This window comes from Pleurodeles waltl, chromosome 5, assembly GCF_031143425.1.
Source record: "Pleurodeles waltl isolate 20211129_DDA chromosome 5, aPleWal1.hap1.20221129, whole genome shotgun sequence".
NCBI classification, from domain to species: Eukaryota; Metazoa; Chordata; class Amphibia; order Caudata; family Salamandridae; genus Pleurodeles; species Pleurodeles waltl.
In genome coordinates this window covers 1,370,353,962-1,370,378,138 of record NC_090444.1, presented here as the reverse complement: position 1 = coordinate 1,370,378,138, position 24,177 = coordinate 1,370,353,962, and the positions used below count along the sequence as shown (strand labels likewise).

Genomic DNA, 24,177 nt, shown 5'->3' with positions numbered 1-24,177 from the left:
AAACAGTTGATGAAATTGAAAGAGTAAAAGAGAGGCTCCTTGTTTTCCCCAAAAAGTGTGTTTGTGTAGGTTTGTGTTTTGTTGAGCATTCTGTATGTTTTACACAAACTAATTTACTCTGGTGGTGAAAGGGAGGATACTAATAAAATTGTGCTTCTGTACAGCTATGCATTGTAAAGTCAATTATTGCGAGTAGACAACATTTTTAATAATATATGTTGAATGTGTTTAGTTTTCTTTCTTAAAAAAAGGTATTTATTTTCTTAAACTTGGTATCCTTTTCATATTATTACTAATGATAGGTAAAATAATATAGTGGCTAGATAATAGTACATCCTTATCATTTATATATGCCACATAATTTGCCTTTGACCATATAATATGAAGCATAAAAGCCTTGACATAGGCAAGGCCTCTGTTGTTTCTATCAAGGTGTGTGTAATGAGAAGCAACACATGTAAAAGAATTATGTTCCTTACAGATGATAGTACGGACATTCATGGAATATGCTAGCATGGGAAACCAGCATGTCTTATTAATTGGTCCTCCAGGAGCAGGAAGAACATCTGTGATTAATGACTTCATCAGCACACAAGGTATATGAAACTCAAATATAACATCAGTATTTATTTGTAAGAAGTCTCTGCTTTGCCCACAGCTCTTCCAAAACTATTCACATGAAATTGGGAGTATTATACTTACATTAATAATGTTCTCTGCATTGGACTGTAAATAATATGTTTTCGCTTTCAGACAAATCCCACTTGTTGTTAAAAAGGATGGTATTTTCTGGATCCACCAAGGCCTCCGACCTCCAGAATCTCATAGAAACCAACATCGTTCACAGGCAAGGTGAGATAAGCTGTCTTTGAAAATGGTGCTGCTCTTGGTTGGGCTCAGTGAATCAAAGTGAAATCCCAATAATGTTGCCAAACACTATCTGAGTTTTTTAAAAACAGAGGAGAGGCAGACATTGGTGATTACATGAGTAGAATGTAGGTAGCCATAGAGATTATTGTCTTATATTTTAAGTACAAAGTAGACATTCCCTTCAAAATGTACACACTACACAGTCCTCTGCAGCTTTTTGTAAAAGGAGGTCAATCCAGTTAGACAGTTGTCTCTTTTAAATACCTACTTTCTTTACTCTGAGATTTTAAGCAGAATTTCACAATAATGCCATAGACTCTAGGCTGTGTGAAATTAAGCTTTGTCAGTCAAAGAACATATCTCTAAAAAATGGCCAGCAATCAGAGGCACATTTTCCGTATTTCTAGCTTATATATTTGATGCACTTGGTATTCATTGGTAGATCTGACACAGAAGGGAAGCTTACACATTAATAATGTTCTGAGTGTATACCTATGAAAAACCTATATGATGTAAAAGGTATCATGGCACACTACAGTAGGTGTTTCCTTCTAATTTTTTACTTACCCTACCATTAATGTTTATGGTATGTATGTCAAAAATAATTAAGCTTGTTCTTGTTTTTAAGCGCTAGAATGATACAATGTAAGTGGGCTTATACTGCTGTAAAAAATAGTTCAAATGCACTTACAAAGTATGATATATTAGTCAACTGGAAAAATTAAGGAAAGACTGAAATACACAAAGGGGCTGATTCAGAGCACTCTTTGCTCACAGATGCCACACATGTGTACAAAAGAGTTGTATCTTTCAAATCCCAAATCACAGAATCAGGATCTGCAGTCACTTCTGATCAAAGATGGCACTTATGATTGCAGGAAATGCAAGAGGTGGCTTGATTATTCAAAGTTGTAAGTGTAAAGTCGGGGAAATAAAAGTTGATGTTCCCATGGGACTGTGACTGGAGTTGGCTATGTAATTAAGTGAACACCCACAATCTCTTTCACAAAAAATGTCAGTGCCTTTTCCCACATACATGGCATTTCTGAACTTACTCCCTAATCTTTTTTGCCATTTGAAAAAAAGAGTAAACAAATGGATGTACAATTTCAGATTTACTCTTATCATGTTCCTTCTGTTGAAGTCTCCCTGGAGTTTCTTGTGGTTCTTTGAATCCCTAATGTTGTGGAAAACTATGAAAATGCAGTGCGTAACCTTAAAATCTTCTACGCTTTGTGAATTTACACCAAAACATGTTGGTTAACTGCTAGACCACAAAGATACTCAAGGGACATCTAACTGCCGGAGTAGGAGACTTCAAGGCAAGGCTCAATGTTAGGGAGAAATACCTGAGCAGAGTCAGCATGCCCTCTATTAAGGATTGAAGAGCATACCAAATTTTAGCACACTAGTCTAACTCCTGGAGCCACCGATAATTTCAACACAAACTGGAAGTGAAAGTGCACTGAAAAGCAATTCAGGAGAATGGAATTAGTGTGTCCAACATGAGTAACACATCAAACAAATATAGAGCAATCAAAGACGCACAACCTATAATTTAGAATACCTTCACATTCTTTAAATCTACATTAGATGCTTGATTGACGGTCACCATAGCCAAGTTCCAATCGTTGTTTGCTTACACTAATTTTTCAATTCAACCTTTGGTCTAAAGAGCCATTCTGTACACAGAGTGCTATATTAAAGGTATTGTAAATGCATACACATTTTGAAATTGATTGTAATGCATATGATACTGCCTTTTGGGAAAATGAAACATTGTGTTAATTAAATTTGATTTAACATTAAATAATATTGGTATTCCCAAGGCAAGCCCTGGCATGCCACAATTAGATTAGTGTTAGACCTGTCAGCTTTGAAGTGGTCTTCCCTCAAACTTTTTGCCTGCTTGCCTCCATCTTGTCTGGAATTGTGCTCTGTTGGCCTTAGAACTCTGAGCGCTTTACCACTGCTAACCAGTGCTAAGGTTCTTCTGCTCACTGCCTTTAGTATGGTTGATTGGCATATACCTGATTGGCATAATTTATTTTACATGTAAATCCCTTGTAGAGTGGTATACAGTATACCCAGAGCCTGTAACTTTTAATGCTACCATTGGGCCTGCAGCACTTAATGTGCCACCCACTTAAGTAGTACCTTAAAATATGTCCCTGGCCTGCTATTGTAGCCTGTAGGTAGTGTCCCACTGCCATGTTGACTTGGCATTTAAAAACCCTTACCAAACCTTAAGCTCCCCTTTTATTACATACAAGTCACCCTAAGGTGGGCCCTAGGTAGCCCATAGGTAGGTAGGACATGTACTTTTTAGTTTTATTCCTTATTATATTTGATAAGCTGTAATTCCTAAACCAGAGGTGGTAAATATATCATGTTTGGTAACTATGAACTTGTAATGCTAAACCCTCTTTAATGGTAAAGTCGGATTTTAGAAAGTTGGCATTTTCCTGCCCTTAGCCTTCTGTGTCCGTAGCCTGCCTTAGGTTACATGACTGGGTGCAAATGACAGTTGAGACTTTGTAAATTCACCCCAGAAAGTCACACAATAATAGGATTAGCAGAGGCCGAATGGGCCATTAACTGACTTGATGGGGGCGGAGATAAGCACAGCCCCACATACACCTGGATAGGCTGTGCTCTGCTGCCACACAATGGGCTTAATAATCCTGTATTGTCAGTGCTGCCAGCTAGGAGCCAGGGCAGGGGAGGCAGGAAACTCCTGTAGCTTCAGCGCACCCTTCTGGAAACTTCTAGGCAAGCCCTGCTGTGGAGCCCTGCATCTTCCCCTTCACCCAGGACTTCAGAAGTGACCCCCAGGGCTAGTTTAGCTGGCCTCCTTTTCAGAGCCATAGGGACATAACAGGCTCCCAACATCTTGAATATGCCCCTGGACCCAGCCGGAGTGAGTCTTGAACCTCCTAGAGGTCTCCATCTACTCCTGGACCCTTGGTTGTGGTGCCCAGGTGGCCACTTTCCAAAACTTAGGACTTGCAACTTTGAACCTTAAACTTTAATAATTCATAACTCCGGCTCTACTTATTGGAGTTTGATGGTTTTGCTGTCAAATTAATTATTAAAATGCCCTCTGTGATTCTAAATTGATTTTGGATTTGTATTGTGTTGTGTTTTGACTGTGTTGCTGTGTGTGTTGCATAAATATTATTAACATATTGTCTCTAAGTTTAGCCTGACTTCTGTTTGTGCCAAGCTACCCAGGTTTAAGCACAGGTTAAATTAGTGACTTTTTGTGGCTCAAACGGCAAGGGATTGTGGTTGTTGGTTGACCAGGGCTCACACCCAAGTCAACCAACAACCCAATTTCTCACAATTTACAGAAACTGCAAAATACATACCAACCACATTCATTTATTTCCTGAATATTGGTATTGGATCACTTGAAATCCTTACCCCACTCTAAACCTTGAAGACCAGAGCTGGCCTTTGCTTCTATAGAGCTTTTGGTTATATCTAATGTACCTGGAGTCGTATACTTGTGGGTTGTGCTTGGTAACAGAATCACATTAACGAGTACAATGTTTTCTTCTTTGCCGCTACTGGACCAATCCAAATTTGTCAACTTATATGCAAAAGTCCTTCTGCCCAATTCGACATTCCTTGGTGTGGGCCTATTTTGCTGGTTTTCTCTGCAAAGTTTGTAACTGAAAAAAGTCCAGATGATACGTTTTGGATCCTGGGGCGAGGGAAAGCATGCTGTTTTACCATGCAGTGAAATCAAACCATATGTTATTAGTGAATTTAACCTTCATAACTTAGAATAGTGATGGTAATATCAACCCAGAGAAGTATTTTCAGGTGCTGTAGCAGTTTTTCCCTAGACAATCTTATCTCTAGGTATCCCATTCCATGTCTGTATTTAACATCCAAATTGTACATAAATAGAGGACACCATTCTGAACTGTCTAATACCAAAAATTACTGAATTGGTTACATAGATTAGAACGCTTTCTTTTTTTGGTGCCTCTTGTCCAAGTTGTGTCCAACATTTTAATTGTCCCCTTACAGTGAACATTCTAACAGGAAGAATATTGTAATTCTGTCTCCATGGGGATATTTATTGCAGGATTTATCTATGGAGCACCAGATGGAAAATCCTTTCAAATGTTCATAGATGACATCAATCTTCCTCAGCCTGATGCCAATGGGGTACAGAACTGCAATGAGGTACTGTACAGTTGTAGAGTGCAAGTAATATGTTTGGTGTGCTGTTCATCCAAACACCTAATGCATGCAGTCAGTACTTTCAGTCAGTACTGGACCGTTATATCTTCATAAAACATTATTCCTAAAGTATGGAACATCGCTTCCCCATAGCCACCTTCCCAGAATCACTCAAATTAAATCTAACAGCAATATAAAGTCATATGCCCCGTCAAAGTATTATTTCTTTCCTTTTTATACCTCTTCCTTTGTCTCTCTAATAGGATGATGTTTCAAGGCTTAGCTAATGATTCCTAATGAGCTCCGATTAAATGAAATCTTCTGCATCAGATGCATGCTAAACAAAATGGTCAATAAACATCTATAAGGTGTTGGGACATGCTATTTGCTGATTTGAAAGCTTGACCAGAAGACTGAAATCAAAACCCTTTGCTTCTGTGCACCCCCAACACCGAGACAGCCTTTTCAAGTGCAACTTTAAATGAGTGAACTCTTTGCCACCTGGTGTTGGGGCATAGCAAGGCATGGACTGTTGATTTCCTCTTGCTGCACTGTGTTCTTCTATAATGTATCTCCCTCATAAATTATTATTTTACATAAACGTTTTATCTACTTCTGTTTTTCCCTCAGCTGGGTATGCCGAGATATCCTAAAGTTTCGGGTTTTTAATTGAAAATGTCAAAATACTAATGCCACCACCGGAACAATAGCACTGTTCAATCTAATCAGAGAGGAAATGATCCAGCTTCTCTGTTTGGCAAATAAAACCTATAAGTCGAGATGTTACAGGCCATGCAGTATTTCTGGCATATATGTACCTTATGTTAGGCCGGGACTAGAAAACTTTCTATAGAAATTCTCTGGGATCAGCTGGTAAAAACCATTAGTGAGCTATGAGTTTCCAGTGTTTCAGTACCTTGACTGGGCAAAAGCCCTGTATTAATTCCACAACTTCCAGATGTGACTGTGGAGGTTCCCAGGGAAAATGCCCAAAAGGACCCTCCCACCCATTACTTCGGCTGGATAGATGTAAATGTGGCTTGGAATTAATTTTTCTCATGTGTTTTTGAACATCCCGGTCATTGAGAGTTTCCAAGTCCACTGTTCCGAATTTTTGTTGCACTTGTGGCTACCCCAAATGCAAGCTTTGGGAAAGGTCAGTTCCCCACAGGGAATAGTGGCTGCAGGTAAAGAGAGTGTCCTGTCTTTTTAAGTCCTATAAAAGAGAGTGGTCTCCCATGGAGGTATGCAGAGGAAGACAGACCCAGATTAAGAAAAATAATGTGCACCCTAATCTGTATGATGAGAATGTTTCTGGACAAAACACATTGGCAAACCCCAAAATGATAAGCCTATTCATTACAGTCCCTGCACACAATCATTAAATTGCTGACACTTTGAACAGACTTTAGTGGGCAGTGTATGAATTATGAATACATGGTGGAGCATCTGTAACCTACCAATCATAAGTTATGGCGCAATGGAGCAAAGAAATATGTAAACAGATTAGCTCAGAGAGAGGCTGATCTACTTCTTTCCAGCTAAACATAAATACATGTATTCCCTTCGCAACCTCCTCATGGTGTCTTCAGCTCAAATCTAAACCAGTCAGGTTCTGCTGAATCTTGTAGGCATCTGGTGTACAAGATGCTTATAGAGGCCTCAAAGGTGTCTGAAATGTTTGCTCTCAATGTATTTATTGTCCTTATTGTTATATTACCACATTCTACATGGATTCACAAAGTGTCATATCATGTATGTCCTGGTATATATTTGCTCAGAGTGACTGTGTGTAATCCTATGCTGGCGAAACTGAACCTTCTAATTGATTATGAACAGCATTTATTTTTCCAATCACAAAAACAAGCCCATGTAACAAAAACATTTTATCTCATCTGAAGCTCCTTTAAAACACTGTTATGGCCAACTTATGGTACTGCTACACTTTGTAAATATTATTTGAGCTTCTATCTTTGAATCAGTTCTGGAGAAATATTTGATACCCATGTTATTTAACTGAGAAATATTTCTTATCATTAGAGTATTAGGCCGCCATGCTTCCTTAGCTATTTGAGATGTGCTAAAACAGTTAAATTGTTTTCCAGGAATGCTAAATTGAGGTTCTTGCCAGATGGTTCACCAAAGGCCTATTCAATATGAGAAGAAATTTATTTTAAGAATATACCCTGTCAGATTATCAGGACCAGTTGTTCCCATAGATTTGCACAGTAGTTCAATGTTAACGTCCATATAAATTCTTATTTCAGTTTGTATATTCCCAAATGCCTAATCCTGAACCAGAAGATTTTTTTTTTGTCCAAAGGCAAAATAGTTCTCCCTGTGGAGAAATACCTTCTTTTATCCCTCCCTGAAATATGAGGACATTCAGATAGGCTTGACACACCATAGCCAAACTTACATAAGACTTCACAAGCACTCCGTTTTGGTGCATAAATTTGGTGTAAAAACCATCTGCGAAGTTTGTGAATACACTCACCGTTATGACTATGTAGGTGTTCACTGCCTTCCCATTGCCCCATTTTCATCTGAGATACCTCAGAAGACATTTGTAATTGTAAAAGATCTCAGAATTTGTACTTATATTTTTTTATGCAGATCATAAGCTTGCAAATCCGCCTCTTGTGGTTATATCTGACTACAAGTCAGCAACATTCATCTACTTCTTCTGCTTCCCATTAGTAATAGACCACGAACATTTCAGTGCTACTTCACAATGAAATTGCCATAAACTTTTCCTTTTCAAAGTAATTAGATCTGAAAATGTATGATATGCAAGTGGTATATTTACAACATGCCTTGCTTCTTCAGCTGCTTAGACTTCTGCTGGATGACCGAGTTCTTGTGAAACTGAGTAAACCCTTCGAGTGGCAGTCACTAGAGGGGCTGGTGGTGCAAGCTGCCATGTCATTACCGCAGTATCCCAACAGTCCGCAAAGAATGTGTGCCAAAAGACTTTTGGTAAGTCTCTACGGTTTTTAGTATTGGGGTCTGTCACAGGTCAGTCTATATTTTTTACATTCTGATATGGTAGCCTTTCCAATGTCGTGAAGCTGAAGCATGCTGCAAGTCAGGAGGTATACTGATGATTAAGGTTATGGAAGGCTTCCGATAACAGGTCTTTTTGGCACCATACCTCAAATTTAGTCAAAAGAATTCACACACATAATGAAACATTATACCCTATGACCAGGTAACTTTCGAAGTTTTATAAGGACAGGCTTCCAACACCTTTCAAGGGAGTCTAGTCCTAAAGTTTACTAGTATGCTTGGTAAAATGTTTTAAAATTACTTCTTTCATTAGTATTTGTACCCCAAATATGCCATTTACTCTCTGTTCATCATTTTGTAAATATGTGTGTGAATCTGTCATGTCACATCTCTACTAACTTTCAAATGGTAGACAACAAAGTACCTGGCAACCGAAGATTTGTTTTGTTCAAAATGTTGGATGGGACAAGCCACGAGTTATTTAGTGTGGGTGGGAGGAGACACATCTTGGCACCTGTAGGTTAGGAAGAGGAGAACATCTGCTGAGACTTAAGGCCTCATTACAATTTCGGGGACATTGCCGCTGAGATCGCCAATACGGCAGGGATGAGGCTGCCGTGAAAGCTGATGATGTTTTCCAACGGGCTGACCTGCGGAAAGGATGTATTGCGATGTTTCAGTCGATGAGCCTAGTGGAACAGTGTGGCGGCACTGGCCTCGGCTTCCTTAGGGAGCCAAGGGCAATGCCGTTGCACACAAGCAACCTCGGAATGCGCACTGTCTGCATAGCAGACAGTGCGCATTCCGAGGGTGCTGGCAGGGCCCCCAGCACTGCCTTTCCGCCAGCCTTTCCGTCGCGGTGCAACCACCATGGAAAGGCTGGCGTAAAAGGGAGTTGTGATCAGCAGGGCGGTGCCGAACTTGGCAGAGCTGTGTCCAATAACAGTTCTGACTGCCGCCAACCCGTCTGCATCACTGATCACAGTGGAGACGGCGGTCTCCTGGTGGTCAGACCACCAGGATCATAATCTGGCGGTCGGACTGCCAGGAGTGTGGCAGTCCGACCTCTACCGCAAGTTTAACGGTCTTCAGACCGCCAAACTCGTAATCAGGCCCTTAGACTTATGTTTAAATAATGTCCAGTTTTTAAATGTGATGCATTTTAGTAGTATCTCGAGTGCTGCATTTTAATTACCACATTTCTTATGTGGACATTATTCAATAGAATATTACTTTATGATCATTTATAAATGTGATTATATGAGATTCACAAATCAATTCACATAAAAAGTTATGTATTTAATAGTATGTGGCACTAAAGACCAGTAACTGTGATTACCGTGGATATTTTTCACTGAGGTGTTCTGAATGTCTGGATAGTAAAAATTGTCTGAAATGCTGTGTCATAGCCGACAGTGGTGCATCAGCTTCTGTGGTGTTGGGGCACATGGGCCTGTGCGGCGACTGCAGTGCAGTTATGGTCGCTTTTTTCACTGCCAGACGAGCAGATGTGGGCCCATTTATATTGTTTGAATTTGGGCCCTTTGCACATTTGCTACTCCACTGCTGTAATGTCCCTCACAATCCTGAGTTGAAAACCATCCCCTTTATTCACAGTTGCCCATCTACAATGTTACATTATATTCAGGTTCCAAACCCACCCAATATTTTGAACAGGGCTTTCGAATTGTAGCTCTTTAAACATATAAATGAACATGGACTCGAAGAGGTAGGCTCCAGGGCCAGCACTGAGCATTGGTACGTCACATTAGTGAAACCAAACTTCGTTTCTCAGTGCTGTCATGGCATTAAAGTGAATGACAGCAGTTTGAAAAGCCTGCTCAAGATAGTGGATGGATATCGGACCTAAATATAAAAATGTTTCTAATATAGTTCTTCCTGCCAAATGTATGCTTTGTCTAAGTCCTTAAATAACATGTTAATGTTACTTCATTTAATGGAGCTCAATTTATTGACCATAGAAGGCTGTAAGGCTGAGTTGGCCTTGCTGAAATTCAAATCTGTGACCATCATTTAACTTACGGAGCATCTTATGGTCATAAACATACTTCATACTATCCTTCAAACCTACATCAATTAACCTGCAAGAGTAGAGCGGGGGCTTTAAAAATGTAATCATATCTCTGAGGCAAGGTGGTCTCTGCACTTTCCCCCAGGTAAACAGTAGATCAGTTTTAAGGACGCATGCCTCATTCACTGGGCCTAACACAAAGGTGGACTCAATTATCTATCTGACCTGTTAGCGAAAAACTACTCTTCCAGAATTTTGTAGTTCTGCTACTAGTCCTAACTTGTGATGTCATGCCACAAAAAGGTGAGACGCTATGGAAGGCCTTTTTGATTGCCTATCTTTGTACTGAAGAATGACCTTACTCTGGCACTGCTGCTTTCTGTGTTCTTAGTCCCCCTTTTACATATCTATAGAATACTTTTTGTGATATAGCACTTCGAAAAAAATAATTAATTAATTAATTAATTAAATACATACATGTATGCAAACCTAAATAAATACATCACCCTGTAGAAAATACAGTTTAATGCACAAGACCGTATAACGTGCATTGGCAGAGCCGTGTGTGAAACTTCAGAGGTGGAACAAAAAGGAATGAATCAGGCCAGGATTTAGGTGTGCTACCAGAGCAATGCGCCAGATATCAACGAAAGAATGGTGTTGCAAGGCAGGGGTTGAGATGCACCCGTAGAGTTGTGTGTTGTCCCCAAAATCCAGCCCAGGGAGGTACACCATTCAGTATTGTTCTTGTTATTGAGACAATCGCAGAGTGCTCATGATGTTCTCTTCTGATGCGCACCATGCGGTGCTCTATCAATAGTGAAACACCCACACAGAGACCCCACAATGCCCCTGTAACCTAAACTGCTCTATGGATTGCCCACCCAATATACAGAAATCTCAAGATAGCACTTAGGCAGATTTGCATGTAATCCAGCCTCCCACTGCTAAGATACGGGAAATCCTCTCAGTATGCACCATTTACCTACCTTGCGCCATGTATCTCTGGTCCATTGCGCAAGTTTCTGCAGAGCTCTAACAGTGTGCATCTGCCCTTGCACACACCATACATCATTATCCAAGTGCTGATATAGGGGATGATTTAGATATTGGCAGAGGGGAATACTCTGTCACATACATGACGATATCCCTTCCGTCGTATTACAATCCCATTATATCTTATGGAAATCGTAATACGGCTGACAGGATATTTGTCATGTTTGTGAGGGAGTATTCAATCTGCTGAAATCTAAATCTGGCCCATAGTCACGCAACCTCCACAAGCTATCTCTATCCTGATGCACAGGTTAGATACTATTAACAATTAATTTGTCTCAGTGCATTTCAATTCGAATGACTGTAAAACCTGCAAGTACACAGGTTTGAATCTTAAGTGGCCTAAATAATCTTTGTAGGATTGATAAAATGAGTATCATTATATTGGCAATAATAGCATGCCTTACTCAAAAAATCTGTGTAACTGTTCAATACAAATAATATTGTGTCTGTATTCAAGTACTCTTTAATGTAAGTTAATTCAGAAAATAAATTGAGCTCATGCCACAATGTTCAGGCTGCTCGTTATTTGAGCACATGCTCCATTGATCTATGTGTAATCTGTGAGCCACAGGTTCCCACGCAAAAATACAGCTAAGGGGGTTGAGCGCCCATTGCAGAGGTCTTTGATTAATCTGCAGGCCAGGCGTGTAAATGTTATTGTGACAACTGAGGAGTTTAATGTACATACAGAGATCTGGGCGCAACTGCATGTCACATATACTGATCCCTGTGCCCAGTGCTGGATTTATCTCTTTCCTGCTGGTGCAGAATCCTATTCCACTAAGGTTGCTCAGAATGTTTCACCTGCTGTAGAACTGTGCATGGGTCCAAATTGCAGGTCATAAGTTACAATTTCAAAAAGTTAAGTCAGTAGGCCAGTACATCTGCTGCCTAGAGCTTTGTACATCCTTTAAGCCACAGGTTGCAGTCCTAGATAGAGAGGGATTTAGAAGCTTAGTGTAGCTGCTGTTCAGGTCTGTAGGTAACCTACGTGCCACAGGGTTGAATCCCAGCAGCACCAACTTAAACTTTCATTCTCCTGTAAACAGAACAAGGAGTAGCTTTCCACTGGGTAACTGTTGCATCTACTAATACTGGATTTGGTGTCACTAATTTATAAAAACAAGGTATTCTTATTTTAGCCTTCAAAAATGATCTTTCTATACCTTTCAGAAATTTGGATACAGAAGTCTAGAGGTATAGAACTTGACTTCCAGTTCATCACTCCACTCACTTACAACAGCAAAATATACCTTCCAACAAGTAAACAAGCATTGGCAAAGCGAATGATTCTGGGTTTTATGTACAAATCCATGCAGTGGTAGCACATTAATGTTATATACGTAAGAGGGAAGGCAACAGGAGCAGGCAGAGATCTCTCTCGTTGTAAATGAGTCCCTTATGCAGTTCAATGCAAACATTCGAGGAGAGGCAGAATGAAACACTCAAACAGCCAGGAGCATTAGGTGCCAGAGGAATACTCCACTGGTCTGAGCCAAGATGCAGGCAGGATAATTGGGTGGAGAAATAGTATAAAGGGAGAGAGCAGTCCACTGCCTAATCGGCCCCCATCACCAAGTAAAATCTCCTGAATGACCTATCACAGTCATTGACTGATTGTTGTAAGTTGCTAGCCAAAGTGGGGGAAGATGCACTTTTGTCATTAAAAATGCAAGTGCGATGAGGAATATGGCCAGGTTTGAGGGCATAGCCCAGAGATGAGATCATTCAGACTCTTATGTTTCTCAGTGGCTGCTGCAGTATGGAGCTCTGTGTAACCCTCCATTGTCCCTAATAACTGTTCAATGTAAATAGTGTAATAAAAGTATTTTTGCAGCATACTAAGGTGTTGGTGTTCTTGGACTGTACAATACCCATCTGCTGTTAGAGTGCGAATGGAGCTGGCTACATTAAGTCCCCACTGATGTTCTGGAAATGTGTTTCCAAATATGCAGGACTTCACATATTTCAGCCAATAAACTCACTCTTTGTATTTTCACCTTCAACCTTGCCATTGAGAGGTAAATATCTCTAGAAAATTGGTGACACTCTAGAATGACCTTAATGCGAAATAGATCTGATTGCCATGGCCTGTACATGGTGCAAGGTAACTGTCATAGTGACAAGACAAGTGAAAATGGAGACCTGAAATGCATGCACCTTTTTAATGACAAGATACTTCCCTACCTACATAGACCCGTCAACAAGCCTATTTAAACCACAGAGAAAGATAGCGCTGTAGATGACTTTATCATTTTATCCGATTATAGTACCTCCATATCACTCATCAGGCCAATAAAAGCTTCCATGACCTTCTGGTTCCCTGAACTTAAATCCTGTAGGAATGGATGACATGGCCGGCACCCAGGAGCACCCAGCCCAGGAATGAAGAGAACCTCTTGAAATAGCTACACAAGCTTGAGTTGACCTTGCTCATACACAGAAAATGAATCCTAAAAACCTAACAGCCTAAAGTTATCTGGATGTGCTGAAGGACTATCAAAGTATCTGTCTTCACATCAGGATGGTCACATCAGGACTCGAGAAACAATGGCGATCCTTCAGGAACCCCTGCGACAGAGCCATCCACAAAGAAGCCCTCAGTAACTACCACCAGCAAATCAAGGAGGCCAAGAAAGAAGCCATCTCATCCCGTATTGGTAAAGCAGCCACTCACACGAAAGAACTATTCAAAATAGTCAAGGAATTCTTCAACCCAGCAGCCACAGACAACACCATCCATCCCTCATAAGAACTCTGCAACATCCTCTTGGACTATTTCCACAGCAAGATCACCACCATCTACAACAACTTTGACTCCACCCCACATTCTTCAACCTCAACAACCTAGAGCAAATCAGTGCACATCAATCAGCCAAACGATCACTGCTTGGTCACTCCTTACCACACAAACCACCACACCAAAATGTTGTTTTTCCACTCCGGAGCATCCACCAACCCATGTCCCCACTACATTTTCAAACTTGGATCCAGTCACATCAGCACTGAACTTACCAGCATCCTCCATAACCACAACTGTTTTCCCAGACAGATGGAGAAACACAGAGATTAGACCCTTCTTAGAGAAACCCTCCCTCATCCCCAATGAACTTAAAAATTACACACTGATCTTGCTGCTAACTTACCCTGCAAAAGTACTCGAGAAGTCCATCAAGCAACAGCTCACCGACTGCCTGGGACACAACAACCTGTCCCCAATCCCAATCAGGTTTCCAAGCCACCCACAGCATGGAGACCGCACTGATCACAGCCGCAGATGAAGTCAGAACATTCCTCAATTGTGATGAAACAACTGCTCTAATCCTCCTCGACCTCCCTGCAGCATTCAACACCGTCTCCCACCACACCCTCCTCTACAGACTCTACAACATCGGGAAACGAGAGAACGCCCTCACATGGATTACCTCCTTCCTCACAGGATACACTCAGAGCATCCGGTTGCCTCCGTTCTCCTCCAAACCCAAGAACATCTTATGGGGCATTCCCCAAGGTTCATCCCTCAGCCCCACTCTATTCAACACCTACATGACCCCCCCTCGCAGACATTGTCAGATGCTACAATCTCAACATCATATCCTACACAGACAATACACAATTCACCCTTTTTCTCACCGAAGACCTCACCACCACCAGAACAAACTTCTGTGATGCCATGTCCGACATAGCTAACTGGATGATAGCCAACTGCCTCAAACTGAGCTTTGACAAAACAGAAGTACTGATCATTGGGAGAAACACATCCATTTGGGACTACAGCTCTTGGCCATCCAAACCCAGACCCACCCCCATCCCCACCACCACGTCAACAGACCACTAATGCAACCTCTACATCATTCTCGACAGAGACCTGACCATGAAACTACAGGTCAATGCAGCCCCTCGTCCTGCTTCCACACCCACTGCATGCTCTGCAGAATCTCCAGATAGATCCCAGCCAACACCAGAAAGACCATCACCCAGGCATTCATCACCAGTTGCCTCAAATATGGTAACTCACTCTACGCCAGCATCTCCCCCCAGCTCCTTAAAAAACTCCAGGCCATACAGAGCGCCGCAGCCAGACTCATTTTGGACCGCCCCAAACAGACCCACTTCACCGCCCACCTCAGAAATCTGCACTGGCTCCCCATCGAGAAGAGATGCCAGTTCAAGATCTTCACACGTGCCTTCAAAGCCATACACAATTAAGGACCATCTTACATCATCCTCCAACTGAACTTCCATCAACCCACCAGTCACTGCACTCCCCCGCTTCTGTTGCAGCCACAACGGTGGCCGTTCCTTTTCCTAGGTCGCCGGCAAGACTTGGAACAACCTGCCCCTCCACCTTCGAACAGCATCCACTCTTGTAGACTTCAGAAAGAAACTCAAGACCTTGCTTTTCAATGGAGACCTCCCATCACAGTGCCCAGATACCCCCCAGTGGTGATGGTGTTGCACTGTACAAATACTGATTGGTTGATTGATGGTCTTACCCAGGTGTGCAAGTCTTTTCAAAGCCTGCTCTAAGAAAGCAAATGCTATGGAACAATTTAATTCTCTTCGATTTGGCTAATAACCAATTGAGGAAAGACATATTGTGGATCACCCTAAACTGGTTAGACTCCTTTTAGGATACAGTTCCCAGAAGTGAGCAAAGAGTGGGCGGTAGCAGATAGAGTTGCAGTCCTCCCCAATGATTTCCACTTTCTTGGCAACAAAAGGAAGGTGGTCCTTGAACATTCACCCTAGGGAAACCCATAAACGTATACCAGATGATTGCTCTGTGATACTGCCATTAAACTTGAGAAAATATGGAGCAGTATGAAATGAAGAAGTGCAGTCTGGTGTGATTCTAAAACTTTATTGCTACAAGTGTTTAAGCCTCTTTGTCTAAGAGAGATTACACCTCTTCTCTAAACATACTATTTTGATGCCTTGTGCTCCCACGGGTTAGAGAGTGGCTGTTAGTAGGGCTTTTGCTTGTTCTGTTATTTTCTATTGGATTTTTATTGTGCATATTTGTATTGCTCACATTTCTAATTTTCACTGCCTTTCAAAACTGTGATCCCAAGTTAAAATTACATTTTTTTAATGAATTTTGTATTCCATGCGTTTAATAAAACTCCTTTCATTTCAGCGTCACTTTGCAATATTTCATCTTCCGGATCCAGAAGGAACGCAGCTCGAGAACGTTATTTTCTCTATATTAGAAGTAAGAGTAATTGGATTATGTGTAAATCACATACGGCATTTTTTATCTAGTCTTCGTGGAAGGTTTGGAAAGTCAACAGGGGGCAGACACCCAAAGAACACGTTTTTTAAATCCCATCTCAAAACCACCCCAACTCTCTGGGCTCTTAAAAGTTCTCGTTAACTTGTGTAGTTCCTCGTGATTCCTCCATGAGGAGTTTGTGAGAATCATAATTCGTTTTAAACTGTTGCTTCGTGGTTAGAAAACGTTGTGCCCACGAACTCCTCAACAAGATGCTCCGACCCCTCCGTCATCCTCCGCCCCTCACCCTCCTTCCTTTTCCTTTCTGATGCAGCGGTGTGACGTCAAATGACGGGGCCCTTTGCAGATTGTGGTGAGGGGACCCAGGGGCTCCCATAACTCACAGAGATGGATAGGCATTGGGTTGAAAAAGTTCCGTTGAAGAGTCTTACGCCCGTCCTTGTTTTCGTTGGCTGAATCTGACGTTTTCTATTACTATCTCCTCGGAAATGCGCCAAGTATCCCTTGCTTAGCATTAATTAAAGATTGTAATTGCCTGAATGTGAGTACTTTGGGGGCACAGGGTACTTTTGTGGCATCGCTGGGTATGAAGCTAGACCACTGCTAATCTGCAAACTTCATTTTTATAACTTTAGATGGTTTGAAATGGAGCTTTCATGTGAGAGGCCATTTGTATCCTAAATGTGGAGACGTGAGCCTAGTTGGGTAACCTTAAACTTGTATGATCGTCAAGAGGGGTGAACAGCTACTGGAAAGCTCCTTCTTTGTCTCTCTCTGTCTCTTTTTTTCTGCTGAGTTAGGTGATACACCTATCATTAAATGTGTACAAAAGTAAAAGGGTTTGACTCCTGCTGCAGGGTTGTGTGTATGTTTATGTACTCTGTTGGGTTTGTCACATGTTCTGTAAAAAGTATTCATGATAATATTAACTTCTCCTATGACACAGTCATGACATCACTTTAGCGTTTGAACACTAAAATTTGTAAGTACCAATTGAAGACAGATATGAAGATAAGGAGTGCTTCGTTTGCACAATGCATGCATGCATGATGGTTGTATACCTGCTGATACGCTATGACTAATTCCTGGCTCTGCCAACTGCTTTAGGATGTAATCACATGATTACATAGCAGTGTGCTCTAACAAAGCTATTGGTGGCTGGGAATATGGACGCACACACTCTAGTCCAAAGTCACTTCCAAATGAAATAGTCTCCAATGTTGCTCCCAAGTAACTGATGCTCAACGAGGAGGAAAAGCCACCCGATCACCCTCTTTTGATACTTGCCCAGGTACAATTACAGTCTCAGAGCACTCTAAAATAATTACACGTTTAGTACGTGTCGCCAGCAGTCTTTATTTTAATCAGAGTTCAATCATGGATTCACTCAAAGCAACAGGTATTTCCTTTACTGCTGCCAATGTCACAACAGACTTCTTCAGGGCTAGAACTAGTAGCTTTCCCAGTATCTATGCCAAACGGTAATCATCCTATCAGCAGGCTCAATAGTATGTCTTATGTTACTCAAGTGTTATGCATGCCACAGGTCGTGCTTGAAGGGTCTGTACCTCTGTATCTGGGGAGAGTGGTCAGTAGTCTGGGAATACTATTGATTTTGCTGATCAGGTGACTACCTTTTGACACAGTCATTAGGTAAACTGCTAGTTCTAGCCCTGAAGAAGTCTGTTGTGACATTGGTTGCATTAGACGAAACACATGTTGGCTTGGGCGGATCTATGATTGAATTCTAATGAAAATAAAGACTGCCGGCAACACGTACTAAACGTGTAATTATTTTGGAGTGCTCAGAGACTGTAATTATTATACTAGTGTGCTCTGCTTGCACTGCTTACTCGGCGCTGGTGAATGCTAGAGCTGCACAGTGGTTTGGCCCCTTTGAACTAGTGAATTAAGACACCTACAGGTTCCTCCTGATGCACATGCCCCACACACTGTGGGCCTGCATCATGTCAGCAGCCACACTGAAGCCGTGACACAGTACGTTAGTGGCACCTTTAACCTTGTACGCATAGTTGACCACACCAACCTCACACGATGATACCATGTGAAGATCACACAAGAGGTGCGAAAACAGTGGGTGGCAGAGAAATACTCATAGTAAAGAACGAAGAGAAGATGCAATTGGAGAAGGGGCAAGAACAAAGGGAATTCTAAGAGATGACTGCAGGATAACCATTTATTCACCTTCTTGAGGGTTTCTACTTTCTATTAACAGGCCAACATGGGCGATAAGGAGGGCCTGCCCTTAGCAGAAGAGCTGCATGTCTCTCTCGTGCAGGCATCGTGCCAACTTGTGGCATCTGTGAAGAAGACTCTGCTGCCATCTCCAACTCCAGGCCGCCAACACTACCTCTTCTCTTTGAGAGATATTAATAAAGCATTCCAGGTAAGGCTCTTGCACGCTGTGTTGGTCTTAATCGACAACAGTGCACGCAGTTTTCAGAGAAGAGGATGCAAAATATACAAAATTTAAAACCAGGCCGGTTTAGGTTTACTGCAGAGAGGAAAGGACGCGCATTCGGAACAAAGAATAAGTCTCAGATAATTAGTGTTCTCCAGAAACGATGCAGCAACATTAGCCTATAGTTTTAAAGATTCAGAACTGAATAGAACTGAAACAGTTCTAAATTCCTCAAAAATACTTGTAAACTAACTTGAGATTATCATTTGAAAATTACCACGTACAGTGTTTGTTTTTGACGCATATAAAATGTCCCTGTCCCACATGTGAACGGACGAGGAAGGGAATATAGAAAGAGTTAAAACCACTTTAATTAACGAGACTAGTTCTATTTTGGTTTTGAACATTCCCAGATGACTAGCTAGTTGTTATCATACATTGTTCATGCAAACCTGTTCAGAGAAGCGTGTGTTTTGCATTCGTTTACTAAATTCTTATTGGGTGGGTGGAACGAAAGAGACACACCTGGTAAAGCAAATAAACATTCTGCAAAATGATGCCAGTTATGGAAAAGATCATTGATGTCGCGTTTCACTGTAGAGTGGATGGTGTGGAGATCTTCTGCTCACCCCCTTTTGATTGAGCTGAGACCACCAACGCCACACACACATCACATCCCGAAACATTCTTTCTCAACCAGGAACAAAGCATCACCAGACCCCTTGCTACTGATATTGTATCGTTGGTTTTCAGCCTAGGGCTAGCAGTTCACTCATAGCACCTGATGGAGCATATTTCTGTATAATCCTAGTGTAAAATCATATCACGCCTTTTGGTCCTTCCTGCAAGCGGTGCTGTACTCGAAACGAGAATCATAAGAAATGCTGCATACCATTAGGCTTGTCCATCAGTACCACTGACTGCCGCTACTGTCTGTCACTATGCCATTCGAATCTGTGTTAGATCTTGGCATAGAAGAATAACTCCTCCTCAGGGTGTACTTATTCCTCTGAAAGATACGTTTTCACACCATCTCCTTCCTTTAGGTACTCAGGCTGCTGTACCCCTATAGCAAATTCACGAATTAGATGCGACCTGTTAAGAGTGCATAGCAGTTTCCAATATGCCTACCTGTTATGTTAATCTTCTAATTTTTGTCAGTGACAGCTTTTCTTTGTTCAGTTTTCATATAGTACGTTCATGGACACTTCCTATAAATACCGGATTGATTGCTGGCTTTATCAATCTATAGGCACTAACTATCCAAGGCCCGATCTTGTTGATGTAAAGTGCTCTGAGGCAACTCTATTTCTAAACATTTGTCAGTGCCCCTCAAGGTCCAGACTTTATGAGTTTGGACCACATTTGCTTTAAATATCGTTCTCAGACACTCTCCTTTAATGTTCATTACACTCCCTGGGACACCTACTTTTTAATTCCTATTCACATTTTACAACTACATAAAGTATCTTGCCATAGGGCATTCTAGTCACATCGTGAAGCGTACTTCTTGTGAATGAATTGCCTCTATAAAAGTGGATTCTCAAATAGGACGTAGCAGTGTAGGGATCTCACAATCTTAGTTCTAATGTGGATCTTGTGCAAAGTCCATCATGTTACCAACATTGAATTATTGTTTAGGAGACTAACTTCTGTGTGCATTGTAATACCTTACCATCCAATAACCTCATTTGATTACAGGAGGAGTGCAAGTAACGTTTTCTGCTAAAAATGTCAATGATTCCTTTGTCTGGTTAACTTCACATAGTGTCTGCGAAGGTTATCAAGTGAAGACCGCGAAGACAGCACAATGGTAGTCTCTTTCTGGCAGCACGAGCTTCGTCGTATTCTAGAAGACAGGCTATGTCGCCAGGCTGATCTGAACTGGTTTAACAAAGAACTAGAACACATCATGAAAGAGGTATGGATTTCCACTTGGCAATTGCCAGTTGTTAAACTCCTGTTGTAGGATAACATAGATGAATCAATAAATATGTGTGGGCAGCATTGCCAAAATAATACAAGATTTGAGACATAAGCGTCTTCTAATCTCATATTAAAATGTTTGATCCATCATGAATACAGACCTTTAGTTTCTAAGTGTGGCCTGACATGGCACGCACTTTTCGCAATCTCTGTGGAATGTTCTTGTGAACATGTTCATGTTATGGACTTGTTTGACTTTGACTCCTTCCCTGCAGTTGGATGGGCAAACTAATCCCCCCTAATTCCCAAATCCGGTTGAATGTCTTTCTGTTGCTAGACATAGAGGTCGTAGTGCAATGCACAATGGCAAGTATTACGTCATTTAATAGTTGAGCAGCCCATATCTGCCTACATTCATTCTGTCCAGAAGATGACAGCATTCAGTTGATCTGATTTAGCTTTTAATATTGAGAACATTGCAAAGGCCTTTAAGTGAATTTCATTCATAGTAGAAGGGAAACTTGATTGGCTCAACTTATAAAGAACAGCTTGTTAAAACCTTCTTATTTTAACCATTCCTTTGATTTTTTGTTTGTAGCAGGCTTCTAAATTTGTCAAGTTCAGGTTATTCTAGTGGTTATACCACGCTTGTTTCAACAAGGTTTCCAACATTTAGGCAGTGTAAATTCTTACTCAATATACTGCATCTGCCAGCACAAGAGAGACATTGGCTAAAAACACAGCCTGTTTGATGCCAGCTGAACATACCATTCTTTGGGCTGATGAAGCAGCAGAGTTTCTCGCTGCACATATAGCACACCTTCAATATTAGGGCGAAGATTTACTCACAAGAATACTTCAAATTGCTACAGATGCATGTGTATCCATTAATTGTATGCCTTCAATAGCACCATCTGGAAATAGCACTTAAGGCATTTGTGGATAAAGATGCCTAATAATTGTAATCAGTAGACACTCTAATCAGTGTGTCCAAATGAAGCCCCAGTAGGAAACCAATAGCAAGGTCAGAGGTTTTCTGGAGGAGGAATTTCAAACCATGTTTCCAGAATAATCTACTGCAGTCCAAGTACTAACATGGTAATCATAAAACTTGCAGTTGATGAGTTAGAAGACGTGTCTCATAAAGGAAGGAAATCTTTTATCCAGAGTACTAATCCTGGAGTCTTAGATAATAATTGCTTAAAGGGAACAGCTACAGTGGGGAGTGTCTGCATACAAATGAATACAAGAAATCTTTTGAAGAAGCAGTTGCAAAAGGGATAGAATGAGCTGCCACGATAGAAGCTGGGCTAGTAACACTCTTGAGTCTACTCTAGCAAGGCTTGCAAAATTCTTACCAATGAGCTTCTTGTGGTGGTGGGGATCACAAGTAGAGGATCCCTTTACCTGAGGTGTCCCTAGAATGGAAAGGGTTTATAGCACTGAGGAGCGTAGCAAATTGTCCTTGTCTGGCCATCAAGGATGTTTTTTAAAAGTGCTATGAGTATTATGAGATATCATTGACTGTAACTTGTTACAGACTGCCCTGCATAGATGTTCTGTGCTGTGATCCCTACAGCAGGGAATAATAAACTTACAAAACACAAAGGCTGAGAAGGCAAGTCAAGTAAAAACTAACAGCTAAACTGTCAGTACCTGAGTTTCCCGGTTGGGAGTTAGCAATGGCAGCTCTAACTTCAAACGTTTGTCTGATCCTGATATAGAAGTAACCCCCTGAAATGTATACATACTATTGTAGAAGGTGATCACTCCTAACAGTCTGGCTATGGTAGACTAAGACCTTACAAAGGGGTAAGGGAAATTCTGATTCTGGATTCTGCAGTTTCCTTATAGGATGGCAACTGCATGGCTCAAACTGATGGCTACCCGAAGGTTTGTAGTGCTCCATTTGTTATGTACATTTTAACTCAGATTGATGCATGAAATTTCCTTTGTTGGAGCCTGAAAATGAAAAAGGCAAAGGCGAGGCCTCTTGTTCCTCTGGGTGTCTTTGTTAAGAAGTAGTAAGACAGGTTTGGTACCACTGCCAGAATGGGTATTTTCCTTTGAGAGGGTAGGAGTGGATATAGACAATTTCTTGGACAGATGATACCCAGGAAGTTGCCTTTCCACCTGTTATTTCTACATACTTGTAGATGCCTTTGAAGTACCATGGGACTCATATTTGAGCCTTGCATTGACCAATCCATGTATAAGCTAAATTTGCAAACAGTTTAGCTATGTTCTATACTGTAGTTCTTCACAAATGTAGATGACACACAGATTTAGTTTTGGGTGAATGTTCTGAGTCCAAATGGCCAGCCTTTCTAATAGCTGTTCCTAAATTCCTTTCTTGCAGATGTCCGCTCTTGGAAGCATTAAGTTTTCCCAAAACAAAATATCAGTAAGACAAAGGTCCTGATATGTGAGAACAGTGTTAGAGAGACTGACTTCTGCCGCCCTACCCTGAGACTCTGCTCATTGCAAATGAATGTAGGAAGGAGTGCAAGGATTCTGGTTTATGAAGTTTGCACTCTTCGTGTACAAGGACGATGCTGGAGTCATACATTTCCCAGCAGGTTATATTATGGTGATTTGCTCCCTTGTAGCTAATATCTGGTGTAACTGCCTTTTTCCACAGCATAAAGCTACTAAACCTATCATCAAATAGGTCTGTACCCCAAATGCAGTCCCCTCATTCCCAGAGGTGTGTTGTCATGGCAAGGCTTTGATCCATCACCTCAGAATTGCTACAGACTTTGAACGATAGGGTAGGGGAGTGATGTGACCATTTTACACCAGCTTTTTGCTGTGCACTCATTCATACCTGTAAGGCACTCTCAGACATTTATTGACACAGGATTTCGGTGTACACTTGTACATATTCTGACACCTACAGTCTTATTGTGCCTAAATAGAAACTACAGTGTTTTCTTGGGGTTGGATGTGGATATATTCTTGGAGGGACTGCAGGGTTCAGAATACTTGGAGGTCGAATCATTGCTGCATATGCCAAAGGGCTATGCTGCTGTGGTGAAGGAACAGTGTGAGCTAGTTAATTTAATGTACTATGTTTGTATCTCATTTTATTTATTTGAATTCATGAGGCATGGCAGCTCTTTGTATGCATCTCAATTAAGGGGGAGTGAAAAGCTTAGAAAAAGGGAACCCTCAGCCTCCCAAATAAGATAACTAAACTCAACTACGGAGGATTAGCCTATATCCGTAATGATTCCCTTACTCTGAAATTAGTGGGATCGTTACATATCTTTATATATATCAGTAGGAGCCTCACTCATAGGAAACACCTGGGGCTGCATAAACCCAATAATAAAACACAGTTAGGATCTGGAAGGAAATTTTAATCTACATGTCAATCCCTCCTTAGAGTCAGAGCTCCACTTACAAACTGCGTTGAGCCCACCC

At 41.3% G+C, this 24,177-nt stretch overlaps 1 protein-coding gene across 1 annotated transcript in view; it reads left to right on the top strand.

Moving 5' to 3' along the window:
* Nucleotides 1-24,177, top strand: part of LOC138296482 (uncharacterized) — a 1,064,486-nt gene that overhangs the window by 708,591 nt on the left and 331,718 nt on the right. The window contains exons 59-65 of the mRNA XM_069235627.1: nucleotides 482-596; nucleotides 754-852; nucleotides 4,970-5,070; nucleotides 7,897-8,046; nucleotides 16,308-16,382; nucleotides 18,640-18,810; nucleotides 20,594-20,746. Coding sequence (XP_069091728.1) covers nucleotides 482-596; nucleotides 754-852; nucleotides 4,970-5,070; nucleotides 7,897-8,046; nucleotides 16,308-16,382; nucleotides 18,640-18,810; nucleotides 20,594-20,746 — 864 coding nt within the window. The remainder of the gene's footprint in view (nucleotides 1-481; nucleotides 597-753; nucleotides 853-4,969; nucleotides 5,071-7,896; nucleotides 8,047-16,307; nucleotides 16,383-18,639; nucleotides 18,811-20,593; nucleotides 20,747-24,177) is intronic.